The sequence below is a fragment of the Neodiprion fabricii genome, chromosome 2 (assembly GCF_021155785.1).
Source record: "Neodiprion fabricii isolate iyNeoFabr1 chromosome 2, iyNeoFabr1.1, whole genome shotgun sequence".
In the NCBI taxonomy this organism is placed as follows: Eukaryota; Metazoa; Arthropoda; class Insecta; order Hymenoptera; family Diprionidae; genus Neodiprion; species Neodiprion fabricii.
The window spans coordinates 23,078,845-23,098,727 of record NC_060240.1 but is presented as its reverse complement, the minus strand read 5'-3'; the positions used below and the strand labels follow the sequence as shown (position 1 = coordinate 23,098,727).

Below are 19,883 nucleotides of genomic sequence, written 5' to 3'. Positions count from 1 at the left end.
GTACTCGCCTGGTCTAGAATCCCAGCGGTAGGTTCGGAGGCATAGCCAACTTCGTGTGCATCCTCTTCCAAATCTGCTTCGTATTCTTCTAGTTCTTCCGAATCGGAATCAAGCTCTAAATCGACGTAACGATTGCCTCGAGATACCTTGCAAACCATTTGTGCCAAATCGGTGAATGTATAAGCTGACACAGATGCTTGGTATTGCTGTTGATTAGCTGCTTGGTGTTTAGCCTGCATTGCTTTTGCATGTTCTCGGTCAGCATTGAATCTTGGTAATACTCCTGCCTTCAGTTGACCATCAAAGTATGTTTTACCTGTAACCAGTTGTCGTAAGATGTTTGATTGTTTTCACAAGTACTGATCAATCGCTTTGATATAACAAGCTCAAACAAGTAATTAATCTGGCTAACCTTGATGACTGAGCCTGCATATTTCCTGCTTAAATGCATTTCGAGCTCGAAAAACGTGAATAAATAAAAAAAAATTTTTTAAATTCATGTCATTTAAATAACTCTAAACCTGCTAGACTGATCGAATGCAAAATTTAATCGGTTCTATGTTGCCAAGAGCCACTTTGATTGAAACCGAAATCATAAAACTCACTTAATTTATTCTTCAGACCACAAAACGTAAAGAGTTAGTAAAAATTCAAATTTTGATTTGGATAAATGTAAATAATAATTCACGCTTACCATGATGATAACCGACATCTTTGATTTCGTCAAAGTTTGCAAATTGTAAGGTCTTGTACTTGTCGATCGGAGGTCTAATGTATTCGCAGTAGTCGGACGACTTGACTTCTTCTAATTGGCGAACGCAGCTGACATATGCCAATCGAGACTGGATGTCGGGGAGATTTGGAACTTTCACAGTTGTAGCAAACGGGTTCCAGCGTTTCCACAACAACCACCAGCCAGACAAGGAATCGCCGTAATTTGTCAAGTCAGTGTCATCTTGGGAACCAACATCTATTGCCAGTATGTGATGAGCTCCTTGTCGAAGCATTTCATCGGCTTTGATAGAAAGTAAGAAGGGTGTATGTATCATACAAAGTAATATATAGATATACATTTGCCAAATTCTCAATCAACAAGACATGCTCGATAGGCTCATGATTTATAATGTGCGTGCTATGCAATGTGTATATTTGTAAATTTTTTCAGATGTATGTGTGTTACAATTGTCTGTCAATACTGTAAAAAGTTTTATTCTAAATAATTATGCAGCATTAAAGGAACCTCGCTTTTCATTCCCTGACTAAGTATAATTAATTTAACACATCTCTGAAATGAAAAATTCTCCAGTTTCCGACGTAAAGACCTGGCATATGTATTTTTGAGATTACAGAATCGTTAGTATTAACAGCCGTGCTTTTTTCAGCATTTGTCAGCCTAGAGCTTGACGATTTAGACTGTTATAAGATTTATCGAAAATGTGTTGGGCGCAGAGGAAAGATTCTAAATTAGAATGATCAGAATTTTAAACTATGTCATACTTGCATACGAGTGCCAATGCCAATGAGAAAATGTAGTCATAAATTGGGAAAAGAGAGAAACTGACAGTGAAATAGCTATGATTCACGAATATAACTTACCATTGCTAAATTATGAACAAAATTGATAACTATCATTTGCACCTTAATTAACCAGTTTATGCGATTGGAATGATTGTTTCTGCATTCAATGGGTCCAAATTTTTGCTTTTTATTAAACATATACATATACAGGCTACAGGGTTTGAATCGAAAATGCGGAAAGAATAAAGATTGCGTTTAAAAAAACTTTTAGGAATGTTTGTCGTGCCAATTATGGTGAACACCAATGAAATAATTTCCATACTGTGTAATAGAAATGATTTTGAGCAAATTCGACTAACAGAAGCTGAGGTATCAACAATTTCAGAATGATGAAACTCTCAAGTTTTTGGTCTGATTCTAATATATTCCGGTATTTAACATTTTTTTTAACAGTTACGACCAGAATGAATAAATCCAGATAAGTGTAAATATTGTAAAACGGATTTTCGTCTACAATTAAAATTGCTCGTTATAACTATGCTGCAACAAAACTTGTCTTAAAAATTTTTTTCAAACAATCTGTGGTCATTTAATTAGCGAACGAAATGAACCAAGACCCATGAGAATCTGACGAAAAAAAAGAGTGTATTCGTTTTCAATGTTCTAATTCTAAAAACTCTCAAGCAGTCGATACCTCAGCTTGTATTCTTCGAATGTGCACAGATTCATCTGTATTGCATAGTACAGATATTGATTTATTCGTGTTCGTCATCATTAGCACAAATAACACTGCTGGAGATTTTTGAAATGATTTTTCTCTTCTCCCAACTTTAAATACAGACGGTATGATGGTATGCCCATCCTTCCTCAATCGGACATAGTTGAGAGAGCAGTATTTACATAATACCGTAGAACAAATGTGATCAAATGGAAAGTGTGAAATTGTCGAAAGAAAAAAAAAATTAAAAAATATGAAGAAAAATCAAAAACATGAACTAGCTAATTTGCAAATGTAATTTAAGAGTAATTAACTATCACGAAATACATGATACCTGGTACATTGTTAACGTAGCACCCGTCAACCAAAAGATGTCCGTCAGCTGGATCGCAAATAGGTGGAAAAATACCAGCTATGGACATGCTCGCCCGGCAGTACCTCCATAACAAGCCTGTCTCAAGGAAACTAACCTTTTCATGATCTGTTTTCTTACATTTATATATACATCTTTTGGCTACGGGAGCGAGCTCTAAAACCAATGTATATGAATGTACACTGGAGTTTGGCGATAACGACTAGCTATACATTTTGGTTCCATTTTGTGTTCAAGCAAGGGGAGAAATTCTCTTTAAAAATTTGTAAGTCTAACCATCAAAGGTTGATTATTATTAGCAACAGACGTAACTGCTTGAAAGATGATATGCTAAACAATCTGGTCGTATTCGATATCGCATAGCACAGATAGAATGGCTGTATGAGGTTGTACAGAGGTTTTACACAATTGTTAACATGTTAGATTTTTCAAAGAAAGACAGTTTGATTCTCATTTTTGTTTTCAAGTCTTATAGAAGCTTGTATCCCATTTAAATCAAACATGTGGTTATATTCAACAGCGATAACAGGAACCTAGAAAAATGTTTCAAACAAAAGTTGCCTGCTTTTGATATATTAAAATGAGTATTGTTGAGTATTTTATTTGAAGATTATATTTAAATGAGGAGAATTTGGTTTTGGATATTGTTTAAATTGGTGTAAATTGCATTTCAACAGAAATTAAAGAGTCATCAGCTGGACCACTGAATCGAAAGTTAGAAAATAAACAAAATCCACGTTAAAAATCTTCAGCAATGTTATTCATTGCAATGATGGTGAATACAGATCAGATGTTGAAACAACAACCATACTATGTAAAAGAAATGACTGTAAGTAAGTTCGAGTCACACAAGTTGAGATATCAGAAAATTGGAAAAGGTATTTTCCATCTGATTCTAATGTTTATGGTCTCATTTTGCTCACTCCTCACAAATTATTCTGAAAAAAATTCGGGAAATCTTACATTACCGTACAACTGTAACGTAGAAATGTAATTGTTGACCAACATCTATTATACCATCTTCAAATGAATCTATTGTTATTCGCCCTGGAGATAACTATTGATAAAATTCTTCTCAGGATATCTATGGAGATCTTTTCCGTGGGCAATATAAAATAAAAATTATTAAAATAGGGTCAAAAACACCAGAGTTTAATAATTTCGAATGGTTTAATTATAAAATCTTTCCTCAAATTGTTGATACCTTATTTTATGTCATTCGAAACTCATAAAAATCATTTCTATTATACAGTACGGATGTTTTGTCACTCGCTTTCAACATTAATCACTAAAATAACACTACTCCAGATTTTTCGAAAACGGTGTCTTGTCTTTTTCTAAATTTCGATTCAGACCGTCAGGCTGATTCATTCTTGAGTAATACCTCGGAACAACAATGACTCTAAGTAGCGTCGTTCTCAAAAGCAGGTGACTAATGTTCGAACACTTTGCCGAACGCTTGTTACTTTTTCGCAGTGAATTTATGAAAATGTGAGACCCATTCATGCTTGTCTATTTTAAACATTATTTTCAATGAAATAGAAAAGAAGTTTTATTTTGTGTCGTGTTACCTGGTAAGTTGTTGACGTACCCGCCATCAAGGAGGAGGTGGCCATCGACAGGGTCGCACATCGGCGGCATATAACCCGATAATGACATCGAAGCCCGAATATAACGCCACAGCGATCCTGAATATGACAAACCAGTCATGTTATTTAACTATTTTCTTCACGACTATTTTAATAGCTTTGTGAATTTTTGTAACATTCGGGGCTGGGATTGTCTCATGACAAATAAAATTCAATATCCAACAACCAATTGCCTCAATTCTCTGTTTTGTATTTCCTTTTCATTCGGAAAGATAAGCTTTTGCACCCAAATATGCTTAAATTTATTGTGTTCTACATATGAAAGTGAAATACAGTGAAACACAGACAATTATTCAATATGTGAACATAATTTCATGGCAGTATATCGAGTAGGTTGTGACATCAAATTCTACTTATCAACTGTCAGAAAGCGAACTTTTGTACTTGAAAACATTGTGCATATATTTTTTTTTTTTTCTTTTCAGATTAACTTGATGGATGGGTAACAGAAATTGGAGAGTACGTCAACAACAGTTATCCATAGAGCTCGCTCCTGCGTAATTGAGATAGTGGCGAGCCAGTTAGAAATGTACAACTTAAATATATTGTGTGGAAAAACATATAAATTAACAAATGTCCCAGATGCGTGATTTCAAATTTTAGTGATTTGGATTTAATAAAATAGAGAAAAAGAAAAAATTGATACACATTCATTGCTCAGGGCTAGAGTGAAAACGAAGATTAATACAAGGTTCAATTTTATTTCTGTCTTGCCCTGTTTTGATGATAAATGTGCTTAGAAGGTAGAGCCAGATTTGCGATGATTGACGAAGTTTTGACTTGCAGCAATGTTAAAATTCAATAGTAGAATTTTTGTACGTGCGATATAAAAAATCCAGGACATTTGTACAAAACGGTTTCGCTTAATTCTCTAAAATGCGATTAGCTAAGTGGTTACATGCAGTCGAAAACTCAAGCAAATTCCTATTGATTGAATAACACGTTCATACTGTTGTAATTATCGAATTAGAATATAATTTTTTTGATATCGCGTATAGCCGAGAATTTTGACGAAGTTAATCTAAAATATGAATTTGTAAATTGTTTAAGTGTGTTCTATCCTTCGACTGCAGATACCCAGTTCAAAAGAATAATTTTGTCAAATATGAAAAGAAATTAAAATAATATCTAAAGAATGCATGAGAATGTTTAGGAAGGCAAAGTTTTTTATCTCTACTACGTATAACAAGTCTTGAGGAACAACTTTTCAAGTTGAGAAGCTTCTTTTTCCTTTTTTTTTAATCGTTTGGTATTTTCTCATTTGATGATAAAATATATGATCATGTAAACTACGCCAAACGTAAAACAACGAAAAGTTCAAACTATGGTCAAATATCACAAATATCACACAGCGTTACGGTGGGTATGTCAAGTAAAACTACGATTCCTCAAAATTCGAAAAAATTTTAAGTTCTGTGAGTATATAGGTTTTTTCTTCAAATTTTTCTAAATAGCGTGAAACCACTTGTCCAAATCTTAACTCATCGAGTACACATATCCAAATACTTGTGTCGTATTCTCAGGTACATATATGGGCCGATTAACCAACTTGTGTGCAGCTTTTTTTCTGCTAAGGAACTACCAAAAAACAAATTTTTTAGAAATTTTCAGTTCTATGCATACACGAAGGGAATGAAAAATAAAAGGTTCATATTTTTTTACGACAAAGCAAGTATTCCGGAGTGTATGCTTGAAATGTTTGCACCGGATTATAATTCAATCGGGATGGATATTCCACAGATCTCGAATTTTCTAAACACATATTGTATTCCTATATATATTTATACGGATTCAATTATAATCCCATTTTCATCCCAGTGTGAAAAAACAAGGAGAATGGCGAAAAAAATAAATAATTTTTTTGTCTTTTACATATACAGGACTGAAAATGTTGAAAGAAGTTGTTTTCTCGTATTTTCTGAAATTTTACTTCAAAATATATTTCACATTTGCATGAGATTTATTTACCGCAAAAAGTACATAGGGTCGTATTTTTTAAAATTCGATAACGTGTTCCTTATAGCGATGGCCACTAAGCTAAAAATAATCGATGCATCAATTAATTGAGACCCAAAAAAATAATTGGACATGCCTCGACTTTATTTGTAAAATTTAATGGATTAATCGATTATTTCGTGATTTTTGGAAACGATGCATATTTTGTAAATTTCAATATATAGTCTCAATAGTGGAAGAGTTTATTGATAATTCATAGTTTCATCCAAAATATTTTTCAATTTCACGTGAAAATATTCATTTATCTTTCACTATTATATCAAATAGGTACTTAGTAAGTAAGACAATGATAATGATTGATACTTTAATTACGTAAATTGATATTGTATTGCGTCATTTATGGAAGTAAAAAACAAAAAATGATTTTGAGGGAAAATAATCGATTATATTAGATTAATCCGGAAAGAATGATCGATTATTTTTGGTGATTCTTGGTTTCTCGTAAGCAGTACAGTGTGAAGGTTTAAAAATTAAAGAATTTTTATATCCTAGTATGCACTATAACATACCATAATTGCGGCCTGGTCAAAATTTTTATTCCAAAAATTCGTTAGATCGGCCCATACATATGTACGTATGTGTGTACGTGTGTCCATATTACAGGAAAAATTTTGATAAGAAATTGGCTTAAATTTCAACATGGACAAGATGACTTGAAAACTGAAGGAAAAAGAATATTCACTTAGCGTGCATGTAAGAAATGTAGCAGAGGATTGTAAGAACAAGAGAAACGAAACGAGTAAATAAAGAGTGATCAAAGCCAGTTTACCGACCGTGTGTGTGCGTGCGCATAGAAGATGCAGTGATGTCAGTCGTGATGGTAAAATACGGAAGCCATAAATCCTCGATATACACATCTCCAAAAGTCCCTTGAATAGTTGCGTTAAAATCTCTTCCCGAAAACATTGATGTCATCGGATATGTTAGATCCAGTATTTGCCTCCACCATTGGGTCATTTTCTACATTCAGAAGACAAAGATTTCACCTTTCGTCACAATATTCAACCTAACATTGTAACTACCGTAAGAGGGGGTGTGTGATCAATTTTACATTACCTTCGACCATTCTCGGGCCTTTTGGGTTGTCGTGGTAATGTTCTTTTCCATACACCATAAAGCACCCATGAAAGCTCCTATGCTGACACCGCCAACCATGTCAATGGGGATGCCCGCCTCCAGAATGGCCTTCAACATTCCTATATGAGCAGCACCTCGAGCTCCTCCACCACCCAGAACCAAGCCTACAGAAGTTCCAGTGAGCCATCGTGCAAGTCTGCTGAAATCACTGTGCACGTTTGGTTCTGACGTCAGCACTTTTGAGTAGAGTTCATTCTGTAAGTAGAAAATAAAAACGTGCTTATAGTGTAAATCAGGGAGCTAGGATTATTACAAAGCATTAAGATTGGTCAATCACAGTATACTCGATATAGCTAACTATGAAAATTATCTGCTTTGGTTGATAATATTGAGAATCTGACACTAATTAAAAAAAAGTGGTCAATTTGGCAGACCTCGATCGGCTAGCCAACACGCTATCCGCTCGGATGGGTCTCGAGCTCAGAAAACAATATTAAACTACAGACTTTTTTCAAATTTGGTATTTAAGTAACTTGAACTACTAAACCCATCACATCTAATATCTGATCAGTTCTAGATTAATAAGAACTGCATTCGTTAATACCCAATTCATAAAAAATCCGTTGCTCTGTTCATGATATATGATAATGATATAATAATAATAATAATAGAAAATATAAGAAGAGCCACGTTGAATTGGACCAAATTATCAAAATGCGTTGATCCATTTTTGAGATACTAATTTTTTTATTTGAAAAACTCAAATACTGATGGGCCAATGAAATCTGACATCTAATAAGTCCTAAACTTAGAAAACCCACATTAATTTCGGCCAAAATCATAAGAATTCGTTCATTCATTCTGAAGATATCGTTGGATGGATAACAAATTGATTACACATATGTCCAGCGTCTACCTCAAAATGGTCAAAGGTGATTCGGTAGACCTCAAAACTTCGAGATTTAGTGAAAACAGCCTTTGATTTTTAGAGCGATTACAATAATTTCCCATCATTGGAAAGCCACAATTAAAAAAAAAAAGTAGTTTTAACGAACACATATTATCCAGATTCTCACAAAATTTCAAGATTTGTACACTCAAGGTTATGTAGTTTTTGTTCCTATATTAAATAATCAAACGAACGGAAAGGGTTCAAATTTCGACGGTGCATCGCTCTTTTGTAGCGGAATTCAAGAAAGTTACTCGTATCCCGAAAATCGTAAAAAAATGTGCGCTTTTTTGACACGGTTGTTACTATTCCCACATTTCCCGGATTTCAGAGACGAGAACGACAACTTAAATAAAAGGTGCTCTAACGATAACGGCCTACAAAAGAAAGCTCAGGTTTACGAAATTATTGTAATTCCTAGTTCTCGTCTAACGACCTCGGTATTACATGAAAACAGTCCCTCGATACTCATTTTACTCCTAATTTTTTCCGGAATTGCGCAAAGTATCTCAGCTGTGCACTTTTTGGCTTCTGAAATCCGGGAAATGAGAGAATAGTAACATGTGCCAACAAACCCTACATTTTTTAACTATTTTCGGGATATGAGTAACTTTCCTGGATTTTGCTACAAAAAGGCGCTGCACCGTCGAAATTTGAACCCTTATCCTTCGTTTGATTATTTAATATAGGAACAAAAAGGGTGAGTTTGCTTTGTCGGTAGTGGTAAAAGTACTACATGACATTAACGAAGATTTATTATCGCAAATAGTAACTGTAAAGGAACACGCTGAATTTTAGTTTAGCGATGCAGTAAAATATGAGTTTTCCGCTATTCATTACGCAGATAAAATTGAGTATCTAGTATCAATAAAAACGATTGATCGTTACTTCCATTCCGCAAACTGCAATGCCCTTGAAAACCAACTTACAATGCGATATTGAGATTTTCTGGTGAACATCCGTTTCGGGCATTGTATGTGGTGATGACTTGAGACCCAGGATCGCATGTTGAGCCATTGAACAGTGTTACTGGGTCGTTGGCCGCTCTGTTCTCTATGGAGTAGCACCAATTCTTTCTGAGTACGCATAGCAAGTCTCTCAACTTCACGTTCAATCCGACCTAAGCTTGGCGGCTTCTCGCCTAAGCCAACTATGAGTATGCAATCGGCTTGTCGGACGCAGCGTTGAGTCCAAAGTGTGTAGCTCGAATCGCATTGATACAATGAAATGCGATGCTGGTCCTCCTGCTGCGCCAGCCACGATGTTAACCGATACTCGTTAGCCGACTCCATTATGGAAGCACCCAATGTCTGTAAGCCGTGATAAATGAATAAGGTATGTAAGTAAAGTGGTGAGAGTGGAATCAGAGCTGTGAAATCACCTTTCGAACAACATCAGACGTCAGGCGTACGCATGGTCCGATCGAGCACAGCGAGTGGTATAATTCGAAGGTGAAAGCAGTGAGTGGAACGTCTTCTGAAATTGGAACTATCGCTACTGTTGAAAAGTTCACTTGAGATGGTCTTGCATCCACCGTTGCAGCTGTCCGTCTCCTAAAAAATGTAAAAAACTTGCGTGTAGTTGAAAATTACGTGGGTCATCTCATACAAAATCGAACAAACTTTTCTCTAACTACATTCTACATCTCACCCTCTTTACACAATTCTCGTAAATATTAAAGGATCAGCTACGAAATCGTTCAGATTTTTCGAATAAAGTTCAATCATCAATGAATCAGTCAACCACCAATTAAATGATATTACCTTAACATATAATATATTGTAACTCAATTTTTGGATATCATTTCCTAACTACCAAGAAAGTAGTTGAAATTTTTTGTTCACATTCAATGTTGAATCGTGTGTCATAATCATCATGTACCCATAAATATGGGGTAAAAGTGTAGTAAAATTTCACAGCGACAGGTATATTATTACTTGCAAGTTCTGAACGACTTGTCCGGCCGGTTTGAAATTTATGGATGCTTTGTAGAGTTGGAAAAGACATGCTGTGTATAAATACCCAGATAGATTAGGGCACTTTTACATTACACTTCGCGTTACACACGATTTACGCAGATTGTCGGTAAAAAACATTACTTTGTTTTCAAACAGAGATGGAAAACTCCATACGAAGCTGCAAAGCTTTGATGCAAGAACTTCTACAGAATTTACCTACCGAGATTACAAGTAACGATCATATATATTAATATAATATGTAGATTATATTAATGATCGGAGAATCACTAAAATACAATTTTGCCAATTGGCATAACAATGAAACTGTCAATTTAGGAAGACTGAAAATAATTCGTGGCTGATTTTTTTTAACACATGTTCGATTGGATCTGAACGCAAGGGGCAAGAGAATGGAAAGTGTTCAGGGAAATTGACCGTATGATTCGATCTGGTAAGCTGAATATAGTATCTATTACATTTATATTAAAAAAACTAACGTTACTCCGTTTGACACTGTATTGGATTGGGAACGTTTCCAAGAGCCGAGTATGCGATGACCGAGTAAGTTGATCAACCGTGTTACAACGATGGGAAATCTGAGTTTGATGGCATTGAAGAGGCCTTCGGGGAGTTTGGCGAGTTCCGAATCTCGGACAGCCATTACAGTCGTGGATCTTGCAGTCTGAGTAACCATTTCGACTATCCCAACCAAATCCCCCTTTCCATACTCTGCGACCAGCTCCTTTTTCCCGTCTGCATAAGTGATCACAGACCTCAGACGTCCGCTCAATACAATGAACGTTGAGTCGGATTCGGCACCTTGCCGATACAAGGCCCTACCACTCTCCAGGAATAGCCAATCCAGGGCAAAGTCTACCTGTATGATTATTTTCATATTAGTTTCATATAAATAGCTCATATTAATCCCAGGATCCCTGTTTTACGATCGTTAACCCTTTAATTCACACTGGGACACTAATCCCACTTTTTTTTTGCAGTTTTTATTTATCAAACTACTATTTTGGTAAGAACTCTCGAATTTTTCCACATGACCCCTGAAATATTCCTAAGTGTGAAGAACATATAACATTTATTCATTTATTTATTGCAAAAATAGCACATATAAAAAATTATCGAAATTTGTCAGTTTCCACGAAAAAGAGAATTTTCTGCTAGTCTACCATGAAAATCCGAACGCCATTTTTTACACAAGCTTAATACAAAACAAAAAATTTTCTTATTGTTGTTTTTATTTGTCTGCCATATTGGATCCACCATTTTGAATTTTCAAATTTCGAGTTCAGATTCTTAATCAGCGACCTTTTGGGGTCCCCCACGTATGCAAAGTTTAAGTGAATCGCATGGAAAGAAAAATGTAAACATGCAAGAGTTAAGGATGAACGTGTTGCACCATTTGAATTAAAATTTATGGCAAAGGAAAAAACAGTTCAAACAATCTCTAGCAATGTTAATAGGGAACTTGCATGTTTTTTAATTGTAATTTAATTTAATTTAAAAAAAAAAAAGAAACTGTCTTGGGAAATTCATTATTTTTCATCCTGCTTTCGAGTCCAATAGAGGAATATAGAGATTTCAGATGTATGCAGGTTCCCTATTGCATCAAGTTAACCCACCTTATATTGATCTATGCATCCACTGATTGGTCTTTGTAGACTCATATATCATCTTGTACTTACCTGCCTAACGAAGGGGCTGAGTCGCCTGACCACGGTGTTGGCAACATGAAGAACCACTGTAGGCTTCTCTCGCATGATTGCAAAGAAAGTGTTTTTAGAGAGCAAGGCAATGCGGCTCAGATTTTTCGCCCTAATTGTGTAAAACGATGGCTCTCCTGTCAGCACGGCTAGGCCACCGACTATTTCCCCAGGGTGTGTACTGAACATGTGAACTTCTTGATCAGCATCTCTGCCTTCAGTGACACGCTGACTGACGATTAGAGATCCTGAGATGACATAAACCAGTGCAACATCCTAAATCAGATCACAGTGTGTTATTAGAAATTGTGGAATTAGAAAGTGTAGGATTCAATTTTTGGAATGAAACATCAGAACTAGAAACCTGCCTTGTGCGATTCTTCTTTCATGATGTAAGTACCTCCTGGAATCTCCCGAATTTGTACTTTTCCATCTTTAAGAATGGTGTCGTCTTCTAGTCCCAGTTCTCGCACAAACGCATCTGTCGCCAACTGAATCAACTGCTGTTCATCCATATGTTGTTGATGCGATCCGTCGTTGGTTGGACGTTTTCTATTAGCGCTACCACTGCCGGAATGCATGAGATCCGGTGCAGCACCTTGGGAATTTTGTTGATTCGGCATCGGCAGAGTTGGCCAATGCGAATCGCACTCTGGCACCATATCTGGCGTATTTTGATTCAGAAGAGGACTGGAACTTTGGTACTTCCAGTCTGAAGTATTCTTTGACCTATTCATTTATACTTTCTTAACTTATCTTAAAAAACGGCTTGTTTCTTCAGTAGCATCATTTTTAAAAGCTTCGCAATTTATGCTTGCCATCAAATATTTCAAATCTTTAACCCTTTGAAGCATATATTTTTCCTTAAAGTCAAATTCTTTGAAGCTGGGTTTATAAAGGTTCTCGAGGTCGCTGATTTCAAAAATGGGGTCAGATCAGAGAAATTTTCAAAATTTTAAATATTTTATATTTTGGGACATTTTTAGGAAAAAGTAAAATAAAAAAAAAAAACAAAAAATCAATTGCGGCAGTTCTTACGCATAAGCTATGTGGCTCAAATTTTAAGCAGTTATTTTTTAGGTCCCAAACAGGAATTTTATCGGGTAGCGTTAAGAAAAATCCCAAATTTTTTTTTTGAAACACTAATATATATACCCGATAAAAAAATATATATATATATATATTTCAACGTTAATATGTATGTCAAATTTTAATATATATGTATGTACTGTTTTTATGTAAAGGTGTTGTTTATGATCTCGTGCCAAAAAACCCACGTTTCAATTATCCGAACTTTTGATTATCCGAACTAGTTTCGGTCCCAATTGGTACGGATAATCGAGGTTCTACTGTAATTTAGTTGCATTACAAACTAATTTGAAAACACTTCATTTTAGTTGTAAAGACCTTATTGTATTAACAACATAAGAGAAATCTCATTATTGTATCATTATTTCTCCAGTAAATTATAATGCTTTTCTGATAAACTTCTGTAAACAATAGTTCATTTTATTAGTAAATGAATTCTTGACAAATCATTCGTATGAGTTTTGGATAGCAATAATACATGCTGAATTGCTGAATCATTAGTTTATCATTTACAAATTTTAACGATTGTGCATAGTCGATATTTTTTTCTTTCTAACAATTGACAAACTCAGAAAAAAAGCTATCATAGACGATTTATAGGGAGTTCATTTTTGCACAGAATAAATTATTTTGTATTCGAATCGGAAGTACTATACTTTTCATAGAAATAGTAGTCAAGTAATTAGATTTCGTTGTTAACAACAAGGTGTTTACAATTGAAATTTAGTGTCAAAAAACTCTTTCTGATTCTCAAGAAGATTTTCTTTTTTTTAGCATATTCAACGGAACTAGCTTCAGTTAACTTTTTTAAAGCTTCGTTTTGTGATTTTTGGGTATAGTTTTTACTTAATTGTATGTCATAAACATCCTTGAAAAGGAAGAAAGGGGAAAATTTCTTACCGACGACTAGAGGCAATCGGAATTGGCTGGGATATCAGTCCCGAGCAATCTCGATGAAAAATATTAGATCCCGCCACCGGTTGCTCTATGTGTCCCGAGACGGTGTTGGGATTAGTATCCAAACCCTGTCCAGTAAAATTTTCCCTAGTTCTAGAACGAACTGGAGAACCAGAAAATGGGCTCTGCTTCTTTTTCTGCATTCCTGGATTCACCAGCTCTGCTGACAGGCCCAGGTACTGATGCAACGCGGTAAACGTCACGCGTTGTAAACGAACCATTATGACTTGGATGACTCGAATGAATGCGTCTGGGTAGTCTTGAAATACCTGCGAAATATCAACACAAATTCTTATTACAAAGGCAGAATTGAGCTAATAAAAAGTTCTGTTATATGTAGATTTATAGTTTCAATCGCGTTCACTATAAGTAAATACCTTTTTAAACACAAGCGCAAAGTGGAGTGCTTCTTGTATTTTAGCGATGTCCTTTTCGCCAAAAACAATTGATACATCAATTAATCGAGGCCAAAAAAATAATCGAACACGACTCGTTTGAATTGGTCAAAATGAATCAATTAATCGAACATTTTGTATTTTTTTGAAACGATACATTTGAAACCAAAATTTTGGCGGAACAGTTTTTTGATAACTTATAGTTCCATTCAAAATATTTTTCAATTTCATGTGATATATTATCTTTCAATATTTATCTTTCACTTATTATATCAAATAGGTACTAAGTAACCAAAGCTATGATAATATTTGATACTTTAGTCATATAAATTGATATTGTATCGCATTGTTCGTGGGAGTAAAAAACAAAAATCTATTGTGCGGAAAAATAATCGAGTCGATCGATTAATCAAATATGCTCGATTAATTGGGAACATTCGGTATGTATTTGTCTTCACAGAAAACGTGGCTTCGAAGAAAAAAAATATCTCCGACTTGAAAACATGTTTTATTGATTACACCACTGTGTTCTATACATTTGCCAAATGCATCCATGTGTATGAAGGAAGTGTTGTATCCTGAATGCTGAGAAAATGGCTTTATCGATTTGGACGAACGTTTAGTGTGAAATTAAGTATTAGGTCAAGCTGATTCGACAAACTTTCCAAGCATCTACCACTGTAGATTGCCAAATAGCGAATTTTCGAAGTGTCCAGTAATTATTTCGTATATTGTAAATTACAGAGGGATGGCTTGAACAATTTGCACCAAGTTTTAGTGACATATCAAATATTGAACATAGACGTGTCACAGAAGTTTCGAAACTTCTACCACTTCCGCTTACATACATCTTGTTTTCGAAATAAACGGCCAAATCAATTCGAATAAAATTTGGGAGTAACATAAACTATTCGATGGAGATGCAACACAACTTTTTAGAATATCTCTTGACATATTAATTCTCAAAATTTTCCTACAATTTTCCTAGATTTCGAAATATGAACTTTCATATTTAACTCAGGTATTATAATTCATTGTTACTTATTTAGATGTAATTAATTCCAAAATATTGTACCTAATTCTGCAAACTGTTTTTTTTTCATGCAGACATTTTTCTTTTTTCGTATCATTCAACACTTAAAAATTCTTCCCGCAAGATAAATTTGCCTCGGTCTCGCATATTTGAGCATCTAACAGACTAAACTTAGCCACTAGGGAGAAAAAATTAAGAGGCAAAAAATGATGGATTTTCGATTAAATCGATTATTCTATCCCGATTAACCGAGTATAATAAATTATTTTTCAAACTCGTTTAATCGACCGACTCGATTATTTATCAATTTATTGAATTAAAGTATCAATTGTTATCATTGTCTTACTTATTAAGTACTTATTTGATATAATGTAGATAAATGAATATTTTCACCTGAAATTGAAAAATATTTTAAATAAAACTATAAATTATCAAAAAGCATTTACACTATTAACAGTACACACTGAAAATTACGCAATTTTGGTTTCATACGCGCTATTTAAAAAAAAAGCGAAACAATCAATTAATTTTTACCACCTCAATTGAGTAGTGTTCGATTATTTTTTTGGATTCGATTAATCAATGCATCAATTATTTTGAGCTTAGTAGTCTTTGTTACAGTTCTGCTGTTAAACCAGCTAAGCATTTTTGTTCATTGGGCTAGTTTTATCTGAGCTGAACTTATCTTTTGTCAAGCATTATACTTACTTCCTGAAAAGAACTCATCGGCAGTTTGACAACTACAGAGTCCTCAACAGCTCTGGCTGACACGGTTTTGTAAGAGCTAGTGTGCCCAGTAAGCACATCTGTAAAGCTGAGTAAGCTAGTTACGGATTCTCCAGTTTTTACTAGTTTCAAAGAAATTTGAGCACCATCGGCTCCTACAATAAATACATTGACCAGCCCTTGCTGGACGATGAATACATTCACATCTGGGTCTCCAATTTTGAATAGATAACTGCCAGCGGGTAAATTCATGATCTCTGTATGCTTGCATAGTTTGAGGAAAACCGGCTTTTCAAAATGACCAAATACTCTTATGCTTTGAAGCATGTACAACGCATCTGGCGGCACTCTGTCTCCTGGGCCGAGATCTTCCTCCAAATATTCAGCCGGAGGTTCCAGTACCTGGAAAAAAGTGTGCACAATATTTTAAAGGTCAGAAATTAAGGAACAAGAAAAAACTATTTATAAAAAAAGAATCTCAATGAATTTGAATAACACAAGCTAAGATATCAATAACTTGAGAGAAAGTTTTATAATTAGAATGTTAAAATTAATTCAACTGCGGTATTTTTAAACATAGTCTAATGTTTTTTGGCTCATTTCAATCATCATAAGAATTTCCAGAGATTGTCTGAAAAATGTTCCACAAATAGTTGCTATCTCTAGAGTGTATAAAAACTAATTTGTGTAAGTAAGGTACAACAAATGTGCGCAGTTTCTATGAATTCACTGAAACAGATTTTCTTTTTTCCCAATGGTCAATTCAATATATCAATATCGGTGCAATATTGTAAAATTAAATATTCAACAATGCCAAAATAAGAAGAAGCGAAATGGAACGAATTGGTGAATTTTTAACGATTTGGAAGGAATTTGAACTAAAACTTTGGTAACTAAGTTTCCGTTTATAATTCCAGTATTTTCTATTTTTGGATTTTTTAAGGTATCTTTGCAGCTTACGATTGCAATACTTTGTAAATAGTCAATATATAGCTATCTCGTCATCGTATTAAAAATCATTGGCCAACTAAGCTTCTTAATCATTTTGAATGTTATATTTAAAAAAGCAGAGAATAATGGTCAAAAATATGCGAAAGGAAATTTTGTAATTGAGGGTTTTCTGTGCTCAATTGTAGACTGAACGTTCCCACACAAAAGCAAATATAAAGTGGTAACTTGCCTTCAACTGTTGAGGGGCGCTCTCTTTCTTAAGCTGGAGCAATCTTCTGGCAAATCGCATAACGGCGCGTCTCTTTTTCCCTTGTCCAGTAGGATGTACTTGGCCGCTAATTGATTTCACTTTCCTGAGCATTTTTCTACCGTAGAATAATACTTTGTCTCGTTTTCTGAATCGCGGCCTGCCGCTTCCAACGCCAACGAATTCTTTTACCTCTGGCAAGAATTCTTTGTTTTTCCATTTGCGCAGTACTACTATAGACACGATGATCAGGATTAATAAAAGACCGATCGCACCTAGGAATAGAGCTTTTGATGCCTGATATTCTTCCACAAACTGGCCAATCCATCTTGAAAATGCATATGACCCCAGACTCTCGTTGAATTGATTAAACAAGTCGACAACCTGAACAGAAAACACAAGATTACTTCCTTTGATTATTCGTAACAGGTGAATAATGCTGTGTCAAAGCTTTTCTGTTGCATGAAATTAGATAACCTTTCTTACTTAAATATTATAAAACAAAGTCGAAGTTGGTAATCTTAACTTCAATAAACACAGTAACAAAAATCACTGTTCGGCAATTTCTTAATAACTTCGAAGAAATTGAATATCCTAAATATGAGAATATTTTGCTTCGTTATGGTTGGCAAAATTTCTCACGATCCTAAAGTTTTGAAATAACGATTTTCAGTTTCTCCTTAAAATGCATTGATACACGAAGGTGGTAATTGTTTTACATATTCAGCGTTTACTTCCATACCATGATAATTTAAAATATTGATCGTAAGAAACTCATTTGCTGTAAGAATAGAAATTCTCTGTGTATAAATTTGGTATATTTTCGTATCCTCACATCCGTTATGTATTTTATTAATTTATGGATTTGTAAGACGTACAGTTAGGTTGAAAATTTATTTAAACACAACTCAAACTAATCAAGTGAAATACAAATAAAAAGTGTGTGATTTGGAAAAAAATGTTTAAACACTGAATTTCAAGTTAACACCAAAAGAGAAATGAAATGTTTCTTTTATCTTGAACATAAGATTCGTGTAGTTTAACCAATCCCATCGAGAAACAGCACTTTTCTTTATAAATGAAATCACTAAAGATCGTATCAGAGATTATTTCTGGGGCATATCTGTGATTAAAAAAATTTGACATGGAAGGTTATTGTAAGTAACGGATGTCAAATTTGTAATTCACCAAGAAATAAATTACCATTACCTATACTTTGACTCGGAACGATTTGTGAAAACTCCATTCACGAATATCAATGTCAAAATGAAAATTAAACTATTGTTTGTCAAAATTAGACAAGCGATATGGATTTGCTTGGTAAAAAGACGGTAGCGTAATGGGATTTTTGATATTGTATTATGTAATGAGGTGCTTACAGTGAAAATTCAATGTCGTAGAACCTTTTCCAGTGTCACAGAGAGGTTTTTGATGAAATGTACTTGATTTATTTCAGTTATACTTTTTAACCCCGTGTTTAATCATGATTATTTTTCGAATAGGTTTTCAATCCAACTGTATGACCCCAAAGATTAAGCAAATTATTCTCTACTGGCAATTTAGCCAAGATATGCAATGCGATTGGACGAATAGAGCATTTTTTCCAAATTGCAATACTGAATGGCAGTGAATTTCTAGACTCTTAGATTATTAATAATTTAGCTCGATAAGTTTTCCTGACAGAGCTCTGTAATTAAAAATGCCGAGTCACTTTTATACATGTGGGGCAATTGCCTAACACAGCAGCAATTACTTATAAGTTTGTAATTCCTATCGATGATACCTTTCTATCAAACTCAAGTAAGCTTGCGCAATTGTTGTTGTTTGCGAAATCGAGATATTTATGACGTGTAAAAGTGACAAACACGCAGTTGCTAGCTGATCGCATTGTCATCGTCACAACTGCAAACATAATGTGAAATATTTTGTTTACATGTAACTTACGCAGCATCTTTATCGACAATGTAAAGCATCAAACGAAAAATATACCTCATCATGTTATAAATAATTTGGATGCGCAGGTTTTGGTTAAGATTATCTTATCCACGTGAAAAAAATCACGATTTTTCTTTTTTGCCTTCATCGGGTGTGTGATTTGACAGTTGTTTTGTCATGCATCTAATTATCTACATCTGATATAATCTATGTTTGATTATCGCCTCGAATTCACTAATTGCTGTGATTTGCGGTAGTGTTGAAAAATAGTACATCTGATATAGTTACAACCTCCATGGTGGGTGAACATCTCGTTTGTCTTATGACGTACGTATTATTTACGTTGCGCAGCAGAGTGTCGTCGTCGTTTATTGAACTACCGATATTAATTAACTATGTTTTATCGCATGAATGGAACGCGAATGGAAAAAACGCGTGACACAATCGCGAAGAACTGTGGTATTATTCGAATTTTTGGCCATTCAAAACACGACAAATGATAACATTTATACTGCTGTCAGCTAAAGCATAAACCAACGACATCCATCGCGCGAGACATCCAACGCCATACTGATCC

General features: G+C 34.6%; 1 protein-coding gene across 9 annotated transcripts in view; it reads right to left on the bottom strand.

Moving 5' to 3' along the window:
- LOC124175734 (neuropathy target esterase sws) overlaps window positions 1-19,883 on the bottom strand; it is a 21,375-nt gene extending 1,492 nt beyond the window's left edge. For 2 of the 9 annotated variants that reach the window (XM_046556196.1, XM_046556193.1), the window contains exons 1-14: window positions 19,155-19,273; window positions 17,354-17,755; window positions 16,156-16,575; window positions 13,963-14,288; window positions 12,342-12,702; window positions 11,956-12,249; window positions 10,756-11,135; window positions 9,682-9,853; window positions 9,230-9,610; window positions 7,331-7,606; window positions 7,048-7,234; window positions 4,181-4,297; window positions 695-1,015; window positions 9-316 (exon numbers count right to left, since the gene is read on the bottom strand). In XM_046556196.1, coding sequence (XP_046412152.1) covers window positions 9-316; window positions 695-1,015; window positions 4,181-4,297; window positions 7,048-7,234; window positions 7,331-7,606; window positions 9,230-9,610; window positions 9,682-9,853; window positions 10,756-11,135; window positions 11,956-12,249; window positions 12,342-12,702; window positions 13,963-14,288; window positions 16,156-16,575; window positions 17,354-17,755; window positions 19,155-19,265 — 4,056 coding nt within the window. In that variant the 5' untranslated portion in view covers window positions 19,266-19,273. Of the gene's footprint in view, window positions 1-8; window positions 317-694; window positions 1,016-2,570; window positions 2,688-4,180; window positions 4,298-7,047; window positions 7,235-7,330; window positions 7,607-9,229; window positions 9,611-9,681; window positions 9,854-10,755; window positions 11,136-11,955; window positions 12,250-12,341; window positions 12,703-13,962; window positions 14,289-14,396; window positions 14,449-16,155; window positions 16,576-17,353; window positions 17,756-18,750; window positions 19,041-19,154; window positions 19,274-19,360; window positions 19,548-19,579 lie in introns of those variants that run through there. The other 7 variants (XM_046556197.1, XM_046556198.1, XM_046556195.1 and 4 more) reach the window with 7 other exon arrangements.